The following is a 14,367-nucleotide window of genomic DNA, read 5'->3' on the forward strand; positions in this document are numbered from 1 at the left end:
AGTAAGAATTTCTTTAAAGTTATGAGAATTTTATAAATTAATTAATTAAAAAAAAAAGAAAATTATTTTGAACAAATTTTATAAAAATCGAAATTTCGAAATCGAATAAGTAAAACAATTTTTTAAAAATGAAAATTTGACAACTGAAGTAAGATGAATTTAGCAGAAAATCTGTGATGACATATATATAAATGAAATAATTATTTTTGTTCAGTATAAAAAATGGAGAGAATGATTGAGACATTATTAAGGGTATTAACCTTCGACCTTGTGTCCGTCGACTTCGAGAATAAGTTGACCCACCTCGAGGCCACCAGCTTCATAAGCTGCTCCATTGTCCTGAAACACATTGAAAACCAAAACGATCTTAATGCATTATACAATTCGTTGCCTATAACTCTTCCATTGTACACCAATAGAAAAACGTCAATTTAAAGTTATTCAAGTTTCATATACCTATATATATAACAATGGTCCTCTAGGGTAAGTATCATTGATCCATATACATTATCATAGCAGAGTTTGCTACGGTTAAAAAAAAAATATTAAATTCCTTTACTTTTTCAAATTTGCAAATATAATAATTCCAAATTTAATATCTTCAGTTATTTCTTTTATTACCCAAATATTGATTTCAAAATTTGTTATTTTTTTCCGCAATACAAAATAAAAATGTTAAAAAAAAAATTTCCGCTATAAAAAAAAAAATTTATTTTTAGTCTTTAACAAAAAACCAAAATTTTGTAATTTTTTTTTGCTTTTACCGTTTGTTTTTATTTTGAACGAAAACGAAAATATTTTTAACTTGGTTTTGACATTAAGAGAAAGAAAATTACGGTAAAATTATAGAAAATATTTATTGATTTTATTATTGTTTAATAAAAAAAAAAAGACAAAATAAAATTGTTCGCTTTCGTGTTGTTTTCATAACACTTTTTTTTGATATTGACTGCGATTTTTAAATAAATTATTTAATCTTGTGGGAATATTTTTATCCAAAAATGTTGATAATATATTGGTAAAATATTATATAGAAAAATTATTGTAAAATTTTTAATGAATTATTATTTTTTGAAATATTTTTTTGATTGAATATTTCTATTGTACGGTTTTGAAAAAATTCTTTAGGAATTTTAATATAATAATTTTAACGAAAATTTACACGATATTCTATTAGAATAATTCTATATAAAATAATTTAAATAAATATTTCTACAATGCCAATTAAATAATCTTCTAAAATAATTTAAACAAATAAATATTTCTACAATAATTTTATGCAAATATTTTTACAATATTTTAATAAAAATGGTATTATATCAATATTTAAAATAAATATTCCTATTATTGAAACGTTAAGCGAAAGGTAAAAGAAAAGGGCTAATGTAATTAGCATTCAAATGATCCTTTATTAATAAATGGTGATGTTAACTGTTCGAGTATCTTCGAACTACTGAATTACAAATGTAAAAAGAAATAGAGGGCAGCATTGAGTATACAGGGGTGTAGCTTGAAACAAAATATAAGTACATTTCCAATACTCCCCCTCAAGCGAAAACAACATTTTTCTTTTGACAAAATAAAAATCACTAATTTATGTTAACTTTGTTCATTTATAGTCTTTTTATTGGCACAGTAACTCATTCCGAATTGAGTTAAACATTTTTGATGTTTAGGTCCAGATAGACCTTTGGTGAACACATCTGCCATCATTTCTGTCGATGAAATAAAATCTAGCGTGATCCAACCATGTTGTAAAGCTTCTCTGACAAAATGATGACGTATGTCAATGTGCTTACTTCTTGAATGGAAAACGGGATTTTGAGCCAGTTTTTGTGCACCCAAATTGTCATTAAAAATTGGAACAACTCCCTGACGTCTGATTCCTATTTCATTGAGGAGTCCCTGGAGATGTGCAGCTTCCTTGGCGGCCTCTGTCAATCCCATGTATTCCGCCTCCGTACTGGATAAAGCCACAGTTCGTTGCTTTTTAGCTTGCCAACTGACTGCACCACCAGCGAGCACGAAGACGAATCCAGTATAGGATCTTCGGTCATCCAAACACCCACCCCAATCAGCGTCGACAAATCCTTCCAAACCTTTTGAAGTTTTTTGGTACTTCAATCCCAAATCTGAAGTCCCACGAAGATATCGAAGGATTCTTTTGGCTGCCACCCAATGTTCCGTTCCGTGTGAATTATTAAATTGACTAAGATGATTCACTGCATACACTAAATCTGGTCGCGTAGCCACGGCTAGATACATGAGACTTCCTATGAGCTCTCTGAAAGGATATTTTTTTTCTTGTTTCAATGACTCGTCAAGTTTCTTTAACTTTGTTCCAGGATCCAAGGGTGATGATGTTGGTTTGCAGTCCTCCATTCTGTATTTTTTTAAAAGTTCCTGAATGTATCCAGTTTGTGAAATTTTCAAACAATTGCTCTCTTGATGGAATTCAATTCCCAGGCAGTGTTTTGCAGTACCTAAATCCTTGATGGCAAACTTCTGTCCGAAATCCTTTTTGAATCTTGAAACCCAGTCACTGTGATTTGAGAATAACAATATATCGTCGACGTAAATTGCTGCTATTAATATATCATTTCCATTTTTTGCAATGTAGATACAGGGGTCAGCATTAAGTGGTTTTAGTCCAAGCATTCTAAGATTTTTCTCCAATTTCAGATACCACTGCCTCCCAGCTTGCTTCAGGCCATAAATCGCCTTCCTCATCAAACACACTTTATTCCCTTGTTGTAAGATCTTCAACATCTCAGATGCAATTTTCGAATGATTCTTTATTTCCTCCATCGATGATATTTCTGGGAGCATTTCTTCAAAAAGTTCAGGAATTTCCATGAAGATTTGCTCTTGAATATCTCCATTTAGAAATGCAGTGGTAACATCCAATTGTTGAATTTGTAGATTATTTTCGACGGCAAGAGCAATCAAGAGCCTGATGGATTCTAGACGAACAACTGGAGCAAATGTTTCCTAGAAGTCAAGTCCAGGTTGTTGAGAGTATCCTTTGGCTACCACTCGTGCTTTTCTTTTGTCCAAAATTCCCTCTGCATTCAATTTATTTCGAAGTATTAATCGGCTACCAATTATGTTTCTATCATTGGGACGATCGACCAATTCCCAAGTTTTGTTTATGATAAGAGCCCGGAACTCTTCTCGAATCGCACGCTTCCAATCTTCAGCCTCGGCTCCAATCAGCGCTTCTTTTACCGAAATTTCTGCTAAATTGGCTGATTCCGAATATTTTTCGAATGCTGAATTTGCAGCTGTCTTGTAAATTTTTCTTGGTCTTCCAGAATTTCCTGATTTCACAATTTTGGGTCGACCAGGCAATCTTGTTTCGTTGATTCCTTGATCATTTTCGAATCCGTGAAAATCTTCTTCTTCTTCCGATATTTCTTCTTCTTCACGAACAGTTTCTGCATGAGTTCCGTTGTTATTGGTCGTTACGTTGATTTCGATCCAGTTCTCGGTTTCTTGTTTTTCTTTTGTCTGCTCCAAAGTTTCCAATGAGATGAAGTCCTCGAATTCCCTTTTTGGTAAAAAATCATCAATGAATTTGACATCTCTTGTTAGTTCGACTTTCTTTTCGTTGATTAACCAGACTCTGTAACCCTTAGTTTCATTTGAGTACCCTAAAAATAAACACTCACGAGCGCGAGGTTCGAACTTCCCTTTTCCAGGTAATTTATTGAGCGAAAATCCTTTACTGCCAAATGTTTTCAGGTATGATAGGTTAGGACTGATTCCGGTCCATTTTTGAAAAGGTATCTCGCCGTTTAAACTTCTTGAAGGTGATCTATTTCTCAAATGATTCGCCGTCAACACGGCTTCGGCCCAAAAACACGCTGAAAGATTCGAACTTATCAGCAAACACCTTGCCATCTCTACCAGTGTGCGGTTCTTCCTCTCTGATACCCCGTTTTGTTCGGGAGTATGAGGTACAGTGAGTCTTCTGACAATTCCACAATTTTCGAGATAATTGTCCAATTCCGTGTTTTTGTATTCCTTCCCATTGTCCGACTGTAAACATTTCACTTTGAATCCAGTCTGCTTCTCTACCATCACTTTGTAGCTTTTAAATGCATCCGTCAAATCACTTTTCTTTTTCAAAAACTTAACTTCACACCACCGAGTTGCGTCGTCTGTAAATGTCTCGAAATATTTTGCTCCACTTAAGGATTCCTTCCGCATAGGCCCGCACAAATCCGAATGCACTAATTCGAGTGGTTTTGTTTTTCGCGATGACTCTTTCGGAAATGGCGTTTGCACTAATTTCCCTAAAACGCAGGTTTCACACACTTTTAATGTTTCGTTTTTTTGACATTTTATTCCCTGAGTTTTCATAACACTTTTTACGTCTTTTTCGTTGAGATGACCGAGTCTTCGATGCCACAGTTCCAGTTTATTAGGATGATCACTTTCCGACACAAGGTTTACCGTTTCAGTTTTTTCTTTTAGGTAATATAAACCGTCAATTCGTTTCGCTGATAACTTTTCACTTCCACTCGCGTCAAAAATTACAGCTGAATCCTTTTTGAACATCACTGAGTATCCATTATCACAGATTTTTCCGACTGACATCAAGTGGGTTCTCAGGTCAGGTACGTACAAGGTATTTTCAAGATTCAGAGATTTAGTTTGATTACAATCACCGATTAAAACATTCACGGTACCTTTCGATTCAATTTTAGTTGTTGCTTTACTCGCTAAGCTTAATTTATCACTTTCACACTTTTCATGAGAAATAAACTTTTCTTGGTCGTTGCACATGTGTGATGTGCAACCACTGTCCAGGCACCATTTAGTTTCAAACGGATCACTTTCGGTTTTTAACGCGGATTCTTCAATAATTGTCGTAAGAAATCCCATTTCTTCTATATTGGCACTTTTCTCAGTTGACTTGTTCAATCCCGATCGACAGTCAATAGATTTGTGTCCAATCTTCCGACACTTATGACACTTAAATGGAAAATAGTTTTTCGTCTGCTTTCCAGGTTCCGGTTTGTTTTCTTTTTTGTTGAATTTTTTAAAGTGACCACCTTTGGCGCTGTTGGCTAGCATGGCTTCTGAGTTTTCTTGCTGCTTGGAATTTCTTGCATCGCTTTCTTCTATAATCTTGATTTTCAGATCCTCAGCACTTGGTAAAGTGTCTCTTGTTTCGATGGCGCATCGAAAGTTTTCGAAACTATACGGTAGACTGTATAATAACATTATGGTTAGTTGATCTTGATTGATAATTACATCCATTTCTTGCAGTTTATCGACTGCATCAAAGAATTCTCGGATGTGATCACGGATGTCGCCACCTTCCACCATCTTGTGCAGGGTCAGTTTTTTCAGAAGGGCCGCTTTTCAAGCCGGTCCTTTTGACTGATAGATAGAGTGAAGTTTTAACCAAACAGAATTAGAGGTCTCACAGCCTTTGATCTGTTTGAGTTCAGATGGATGAATTGCCAATACGAGGTCCGAATGTGCCTTTCTGTCAGCAATGTCCCAAGCGTTCCTTGCGATTATCGAAGCAGCTGCTCCTTCTCCGTCAGCAATTTCTGGTTTTGTCTTCTCACCATTAACAAATTCCCACGCGTCATTTTTCACAAGTAGTGCCCTGACTTGAAGTTTCCACGTATCGAAATTGTCTTTTGATAGTGGTTCAATGCGCACCGAATGTGAGGAAGCCATTTTGTACGTTCTCAACTACACGCGCGTCACTTCGATTTTAACCAAGATTACTTCAAGCACTATTTTGTTACGAGTTTCTTTTTATTCCCAATCGCGGAGTTAAGGGTCTGGGCCCATAACCTATTGAAACGTTAAGCGAAAGGTAAAAGAAAAGGGCTAATGTAATTAGCATTCAAATGATCCTTTATTAATAAATGGTGATGTTAACTGTTCGAGTATCTTCGAACTACTGAATTACAAATGTAAAAAGAAATAGAGGGCAGCATTGAGTATACAGGGGTGTAGCTTGAAACAAAATATAAGTACATTTCCAATACCTATAACATATCCACCACCAGAAAAAAAAAGAAATAAAATAAAATGACTCGGATTTTTTTATTGATGACATGAAAATACATCGAAATTCAAATTAGATTAAATAAAAATTCATTTAAAAGAAAATTTCGTCAAATAATATTCTTGTGATATTTTGTTGGAATAATCATCATTTTTTTTATGAATTGTTATAATTTTTAGTATATTCAAATTTTTCAAAGAAAATATAGAGGCCTTTTCACAGAGATTTTTCATGTATAATGAAGTCAATCCTTTTATATGGAATGACATTTAAATCTAGTATTGAAAAAAACAAGGTATCATCTTGTCATGGATAAAAACAACTTAATGACTTGTATAAAGAATGTCGTAACTATTGTTTTGCTAATGATTTTATATAATTAATTTTAAAAATTTATTTATTTCATTTTAATGCGAGATAGCTAATAAATCAATTGTTTAAAAATAATAATTACTACGATTAGAAAAAATTTTTTAATTTCAGCAATATTGTTAGACAAATTAAAATTTTTCTCAATTTTATTAAATGCCTTGTAATAAAAATATTGTAAGAATATATTTTTTTTTTAAATGGTTGAAAATATATTTCATTGAAATATCTTAGGAATATTTATTTAAAATATTTTAATTTATAATTTTATTCTTTTGACAATACAATATTTAAATTTCAATACTGAAATCAAAATAAGTTTCTAAAAATATTAAAAACCCTAAAATAATTGTTTATTAAAGTTATAAACAATTAAAATTTTTATCTGTCATAAATAAAAAAAATTTTTCTCGAGATTTAGTTGACAAATTTCAAAAAAATTTCTCGTCTTGAAAATTTAAAACTAATTTTTCTTAAAATGTAAAACACCATTTAAAATAACAATTTTTTAAAAAGAAATATTTTTAAATACCACATATACCAAGACGAGAAAAATCTATTTTTGTTTTTAAATTTGTCAACTGGATCTCGAGTAAATTTTTATTTTTATTCATGACAACTAAAAATTTTAATTGTTTATAATTTGAACAATTTTTTTTTATTCTAAAAAAAAAAATTTTCATCAATTTATTTTGATCACAGTTGGAGTAAAAAAAAATCATTTAACATTAAAAAACTTAAATTTGTTAAATTTGAAAAATTCTGAGTCAATAAAAAAAAAAAAAAAAAAGATACTTACATGAATATTGATAATTCTAGGCAGTGGATGTTTGGTGTTTGCACCTCCCTCAATGGCAATACCCAAAATAGATTTGGTTTTCTTGACAGTGATTCTCAGATTACCCTGATGATCAGGTACAACTAGAGCAGCATCCTCGTCTCTCCTTTCAGAGAGATCGCCTCTCGCCAATCTCTGGGCACTGTGGTGTCTTCGGGGTGGTCCACCTGAGCCTGCACTTCCAGTGGTTCCACTTCCGGAACCACTTTCGTCAAGAAGCTGTGCACCTTGCATGTCAAAGCTGCGTGATAACTTGTGCGCGAGTTCCTGAAACGAGCAAAACTTCATTCGTCTTTTTTGTAATAAACTGTCACTCAACAACAACTCCTTTCTACCGTCACAGCGATAATACTTGCCTCTCACTCTCTTAATTTTTTAATTTTTTTTAATATCTACTATTTTTCATTATTTTTAAAATTAGTTATTGTTTTGATTTTTTAAAAAATAAAAACTAAATTATAATTTTTATCATGCTTGAAATTTTTTACGAAAGTAAATTGTAATTTTAAAAAACAGGAAATTTGGAAATTATTATTATTTATTTTGTAAAAGTATTATTGAGAAGAAATTCATTGTACTTGACGAAAGACTTTTTCTTTTCCTATATTTATTATTGATTTTCATTTTTTGTTAAGTTTTTCTTTCTTTTTAAATTAAATTAGAATAATTAGATTTAAATGAATTCTCTTAATTTTACTTTTTTTTCTTCTCAAGTTTAAAAAAATGAAAGTTGTATGACCGCTGCAACGTGTAATGAACTGACATAAAGCATTTTTTTTTTTTTTTTTTTTTTTTTTTTTTTTTTTTTTTTGACACGAACATACGTCAAAATAATGCTTATGCGTTCTACGAGCTAAAATATTTTTAAAATCATTTAATTCCTTATGTACATTGGAAAAATATCAAAAAATAAGTAATTTTTTAAAACATCGAAATCAAATTTGCGTCGATAAATGGCGCATTAACATTCTAAAAGGTGTCATTAATTTTTTTTAATTTTTATTATTATATTTAGGTATATCATTTTGAAATAGTTTTTATATAAAATTTAATTAAATTAATTTAATGTTTAAATAAATATATTTATATAAGATTAAATTCTTTAAATAATTTTTAATTTGAAAGTAGTTTAAAATTTAAAAAAAAAATTTAAATTAGTTAAAAATAATCAAAATTGACTGAAAAAAAATTATTTGAAACAAATATGAGACCTAGAAGCGTTTAAAATAAAAGAGAAAATTTTAAATCATCGTTAATCACACATTTTTAGGATAATAATGCAATTTCGATTTCAGATGAGAAGAAGTATATATAATAATGTATAATAGAGATAATATATATATTAGATATGTGAAATATATAAGAATCATGCTTGCTGATAAACTAGTAGTGGTACAGGGTGTTTGGTGGTGCTCGGAGAGTGGTGGTGGTGGTGTTTTTTTTTTTTTTTTCTTTACTTTTCATTGTTACGTCACATTGAGTTTTGACACTCCAAAAACAAGTTACAAGATACATTTCTATAATATATATATATATATATATATTGAATGTTTCAGAAAATTCTGATCACAAGCTATATTTGCATCGAATCACATTCGGAAATATTTTCATCATGCCTTTAATTTTTATATTATTAAAAAAAAAAATTAGTTTCATTTTTTTTTTATCTAATATTTTTAATCAAAATTTTTAGAAAAAAAAAATTAATTTATTATCTGACAAAGAAATTAAATGTTCTCATTTGTTAATAATAATAATAATAGTTTTCTTTTCTTATATTTTCATTTTCATCGCTTCAATACTCGTATGATTTACGAGCTGTATATATATATATATATAAAATATATGAATAAAATTTATCTATATGGATGTTCGACTGAAAACCCGGTGGTTTCGGTCGGAAGATTTGGAAATCGAGTTAATTATGAAGTTCGCGGCTCGTTTCTTTTGATTTTCGAGGAGAGAAACGTGAAGAAAGGTGAAAGTGTTGATAATCTGCAAATAGATGCATCGCTATTTGGAATTTTCTTCTTTTGACAAAAGAGTTTTAGATCCACAGAATCTGTCATTTTTTTTTATATCGATATCCATGTGAATAATAATAATATTTAATTAATAATTAGTAATAGTAGATTTTTAATTGATATTAATAGCGAGTAAAGGAAAGAAATCACAAACGTATTTCTCAATGAAGAACGATAAAAATATACATATATATTTTTGTGATTAAGTATCGATGGTTCGCTTAAAAATTCATAATTATTATACAAAAAAGGGGAAGAATTTAAAAAAAAAAAAGTTATAATTAAATAATAAAGAAATAATAATTTATAAAAAAATAATTAAATTATTTTTTAAGATAAAATAATTTATTCTTCTTTTAAATAAAAAACTTAAAAAAAATGAAATAATTTAATTCGAAATATTATTAATAGAATATAGTGGCTGAATCCATTTCAAAACGTACAGGTCGACCACCTTCAGGTTGTAGATTTTCCTGTCGATGAAATATTTTATTCTACATGACAAATAAAGAGACACGTATTTTTTTATTTTTCATAAAAATTATGTTTAACGAAGTTATGGTCATTTGAAGTTTGAGTGGTAAAACTCGAAAGAACAATGAAAAAAAATTGTTTCGCCTGTAATTTTTTTTTTAATGAATGCAATCAAATTATTTTTCTTGAAATATTTTCCAATTCAAATTATCATTCAAAATTTTTTAAAAAATTTAAAGTTTTAATTTTCAATTTGGAAATTAATATTTGCAAATTTCATTTTAAAATAAATTGATTAAGTAAAAATTCAAGATAGTTTATTTTATAATAATTCAAATATTAAAAAAATATTTTTTCAAATTATTATGAATTATTTTCACATATAAATAATTAAATATTTTTATTGCACATTAAAACACATTTAAAGTAACTGAATATTGGAATACATTATTGTTGGTTATAAAATGACTCACTTCAGTTAGTTCATTTGTTCTTGAAACTGCACGTCAGCCATTTCAAATTTCGTAAAAAAAGATATTTCAAAAAAAATTTCTCCTTACTACCAGGATTGTTTAGCCCTCTTGAAACTCCTAGGATTAGTTCTTCATATTGGTAAGAATTTATGGTAAAAATTTGTGAGAAAAAAAAAGTGGGATTTTTTAGAAAATTAACTTTAATGATTTTTAGAAAATCATCTCCTGTTTTGTTAATTTTGAATCTTTTTTCCAATTTTAAATGGGATTTTAAAGAGGAATATAACCCTCTACAAGATCCAAGAAAAATAATTTGATTGCATTCATTAGAAAAAAAATTACAGGCAAAACAATTTTTTTTCATTGTTCTTTCGAGTTTTACCACTCAAACTTCAAATGACCATAATTTCGTTAAACATAATTTTTATGAAAAATAAAAAAATACGTGTCTCTTTATTTTTCATGTAGAATAATATATTTCATCGACAGAAAAATCTACAACCTGAAGGTGGTCGGCCTGTACGTTTTGAAATGGATTCAGCCTAGTTTAATATTTATTTATACATTTAAGTAATTTGTTGAGTTAAATTTAATAAATACAAAAATATTTTAAATGAAAAGAAAATACGAAAAACTAAAATTTTGAACTAAATGCAAAGAATATTTGAAAAAAAATGCAAGTAATTAACTTTATCATTCAATAAATTTAAAATAAATAAATATTATTAAATAATACCTAATGAATTAAAATTTTTTTCACACTAAATTCTTAAAATTATCATTCTCATTGCATAATTCTATATGTAACACTATTCTAAAAATAAATATATTTTATGAATTTTTTTTTTTATAAAATATATTTATGTATTAAAAGTGGTAGCATTTGTTCTATTTTTGAATAATAGCCTACTTTTAAAACTAATTGACGAACTTTATGCTAATAATAATTTTCTAAAAAAAAAAGCTATTACGCTCTATAATTTCTAAACTAATTTTCATAACTACAAAAAAATTCTCAGCTCGACTATATGTATATATATATATATATACATAGAGGAGATAAAAAATAGTTTTTTTTGCGGAAAATGTTTCTCACCGCGAAATTACTGAATCCTCAACTTCTGGAATAATTAGTAGACGCTAATTTGTTAATTTGTGCGTCTCTCGTTTTGCCTTTTTTTTTTTTTTTTTTTTTGTTTTTTTGTTGACAGCGCTCGATATAGTTGAAGTTTAATTGTAGTGGCTGCGGAGTAGACTTTTGGAATAATAATGAAAAAAATTTGAGGCTTTTTGAATTGTTCGATGTGTTATTTTTTTATTTTTATTTTTTGTGAATCGTGCATGCTAAAGACATCTATGTAGAAAATCGTGCTTTCAAGAGTACAAAGTACATGAACAATATATGAAAAAAGGAGCATGTGCAAGACATCTAAGAAAAACACGTACACTCGCTATATCGACTATTTGCTACCTCTATATAAAAGAGCAATATTTTTATCAAAAAGTATTAGGCTTAAAAATATTTTTTTTTATGTGAAATAGAGAAATCTAATTAAATTAGACATGCCAAAAGAGTGCCTTTTAATATATATATAATATATATGATTATGTCGAATCGATTGTCGTTATCACTGTATTAATGTCAATGTTTTTGTCTTTTTTCCTCATTTAAAATATATATATATACGTTTCATTTTCTTTTTTTAGAATTAAAAAAATTTTTTTTTCTTTTCATTTCGAGTATTTTCAAAAATTTTAAATTTTCATACTATTTTTAAACAAACTGTATACAATTATTTGAAATATAAAATAAATATTTTTAAAAAAAGTAATTTTAACTATAATTACTTTAGCAAAATTTTTCAACACTTCCTGTGATAAATTTAATAAAAGAAACATTACATTTATTATTTATTCAGAGTTTTACTTTTAATTATTGACCCCTTTATAATTTTCTTATAATTCAAGAACTTTTAAATTGTTTTTTTAATTTTCGTAGTATACATATTAAAATTTGTTATAAAAAATTCTAAAACTTTTATCATAATCAAAGGAGGATTAAAGATTAAAAATAAAATATAATAACTTTTTTTCAATTATAGAAACAATGGAAAAAAAAACTAATTGAATAAAATAAAATTTTATTATTTTTATTCATCTAATTTGATTAAAGTATTAAAATTTAATTATAATTAAAAATGATTAAATTATTTAATAAATACATATAATAGAAGGATGTTTAACATTTTTCATTTAATTAGTTGACAATGTTTCCCATTTATAATTGATTAATGACTTTTGAATTAATTAGATAGTGACTTTTTAATTAATTAATCAATGATTTTTGAATTATTTATTCAATGACTTTTCAGATTAATTAGCTAACAAATTTTTAATTAATTAGTTAATTATTTTATTGTTTTTTTAACTTTTATCCAATTAGTTGACAGTCTGTTTCGTTTAATCTGCAGTAGATTTTAACTAATTTTCATTGAAAGAGTTTAAAAAAAAATTTTTTGTTTTGACCAAAAAGACATTATTTCATTGACCTATTTCATTAACTGGAAAATTTATTTTTACTTTTCTCAATTAAATTTTGAATTCTGTTATTTTAATTAAAATTTTTTCCCATTTTTATAGTAGAGAAGATAAAAATTTTATTAAGCTAATTTAAATATTTTTATTTGTGAAAAATAAAAAATTTTGGTTATACAATAAATGAAATATTTTATAGTTAAAGCCAATTTTTTTTGTCCGTGTGCCTTTTTCGTTTGTCTATTTTTCTTTTTTCTTTTTTTTTAATGAAGATTTTTCAAAATGTCATAACTATTTTCTTTTTATATTTCAATATATTCACTTATTTTTAATATTTATTATACTTGTCTTTGTCTAATACGAAAGATCGAAAAACGACATGGATATGTGTGTAAGTCGCCAAAGTGCTTGTGAATTAAATATACAGAGATAATTTAGAAGAAAAATCATCTCAAGAGAAAAAAGCCCAATGAGTATATATATTATATATAAAAATGTGATTGATAACCGTGATTATAAGATATTAATATATATATATATCAATCGCAGGCAGTAGCAAATGATGCTGAAGGTGGTAGACCCAATTGAAGTGAGTAGAGTCGTAGAGGCCACAAAATGTACATAAATACATAAATATAATTATTTAACACTATATCGATTTACAACTTCGATTCACTTTTTTCCAATCACTGTAAATACACTTTTCATTGTTACAAATATATTACTCAAAAAAAAAATTTTTTTATTTGCAATTTTTAACCCCTTGACAGTCCAGGGCCCATATGTGGCTAGAAAAAGTCATGCCACCTTTGTGCAAGTGGCCATATATGGCCATCGCAAAAAAATAATACTAAATTTAATTTGATTTAATTTGTTACTCGGGGGTTTTTGGGGTCGCTGAATCCAAATTTGAAGTCAGATTTCAAAAAAACAAAATGGCGACCATGAAAACTTAAAATTTATCAGATTTACATGAAACTCGTTGCTCAGGGGTTTTCGGGGTCTCTGATTACGAATCTGAGGTCGGTCTGTCGCCACAAAATGGCGGATCCAATATGGCAACCCAATATGGCGGATAATTTAAAAATTAATGCGTTTTGACCACAAATTGTTACTCGGGGGTTTTCGTAGTCGCTGAATTCGAATTTGAGGTCAGTTTTTCAAAATTCAAAATGGCGGATCCAATATGGCGGACAAATTTTTAAAAAATCAATCCGATTTGTCTGAAATTTGTTACTCAGGGGTTTTTGGGATCGCTGAATTCGAATTTGAGGTCGGTTTTTTGAAATTCAAAATAGCGGATCCAATATGGCGGACAAATTAAAAATTTTTTTTTTTAAATTTGTCCGCCATATTGGATCCGCCATTTTGAATTTTGAAAAACTGACCTCAAATTCGAATTCAGCGACCACAAAAACCCCTGAGTAACAAATTTCAGGCAAATCGGTTTGATTTTTTAAAAATTTGTCCGCCATATTGGATCCGCCATTTTGAATTTTGAAAAACTGACCTCAAATTTGAATTTAGCGACCCCAAAAACCCCCGAGTAACAAATTTCAGGCAAATTGGATTGATTTTTTAAAAATTTGTCCGCCATATTGGATCCGCCATTTTGAA

At 28.3% G+C, this 14,367-nt stretch overlaps 1 protein-coding gene across 9 annotated transcripts in view; it reads right to left on the bottom strand.

Moving 5' to 3' along the window:
- LOC127291506 (whirlin) overlaps positions 1–14,367 on the bottom strand; it is a 189,293-nt gene that overhangs the window by 5,357 nt on the left and 169,569 nt on the right. For 6 of the 9 annotated variants that reach the window (XM_051320692.1, XM_051320689.1, XM_051320687.1 and 3 more), the window contains 2 exons: positions 7,206–7,526; positions 261–339 (listed from right to left, as the gene is read on the bottom strand). In XM_051320692.1, the coding sequence (XP_051176649.1) occupies positions 261–339; positions 7,206–7,526 (400 nt within the window). The remainder of the gene's footprint in view (positions 1–260; positions 340–7,205; positions 7,527–14,367) is intronic. The other 3 variants (XM_051320693.1, XM_051320691.1, XM_051320695.1) reach the window with 1 other exon arrangement.

This window comes from Leptopilina boulardi, unplaced genomic scaffold, assembly GCF_019393585.1.
Source record: "Leptopilina boulardi isolate dan_hultmark-lab unplaced genomic scaffold, ZJU_Lbou_2.1 LbouV2_137, whole genome shotgun sequence".
NCBI lineage: Eukaryota > Metazoa > Arthropoda > Insecta > Hymenoptera > Figitidae > Leptopilina > Leptopilina boulardi.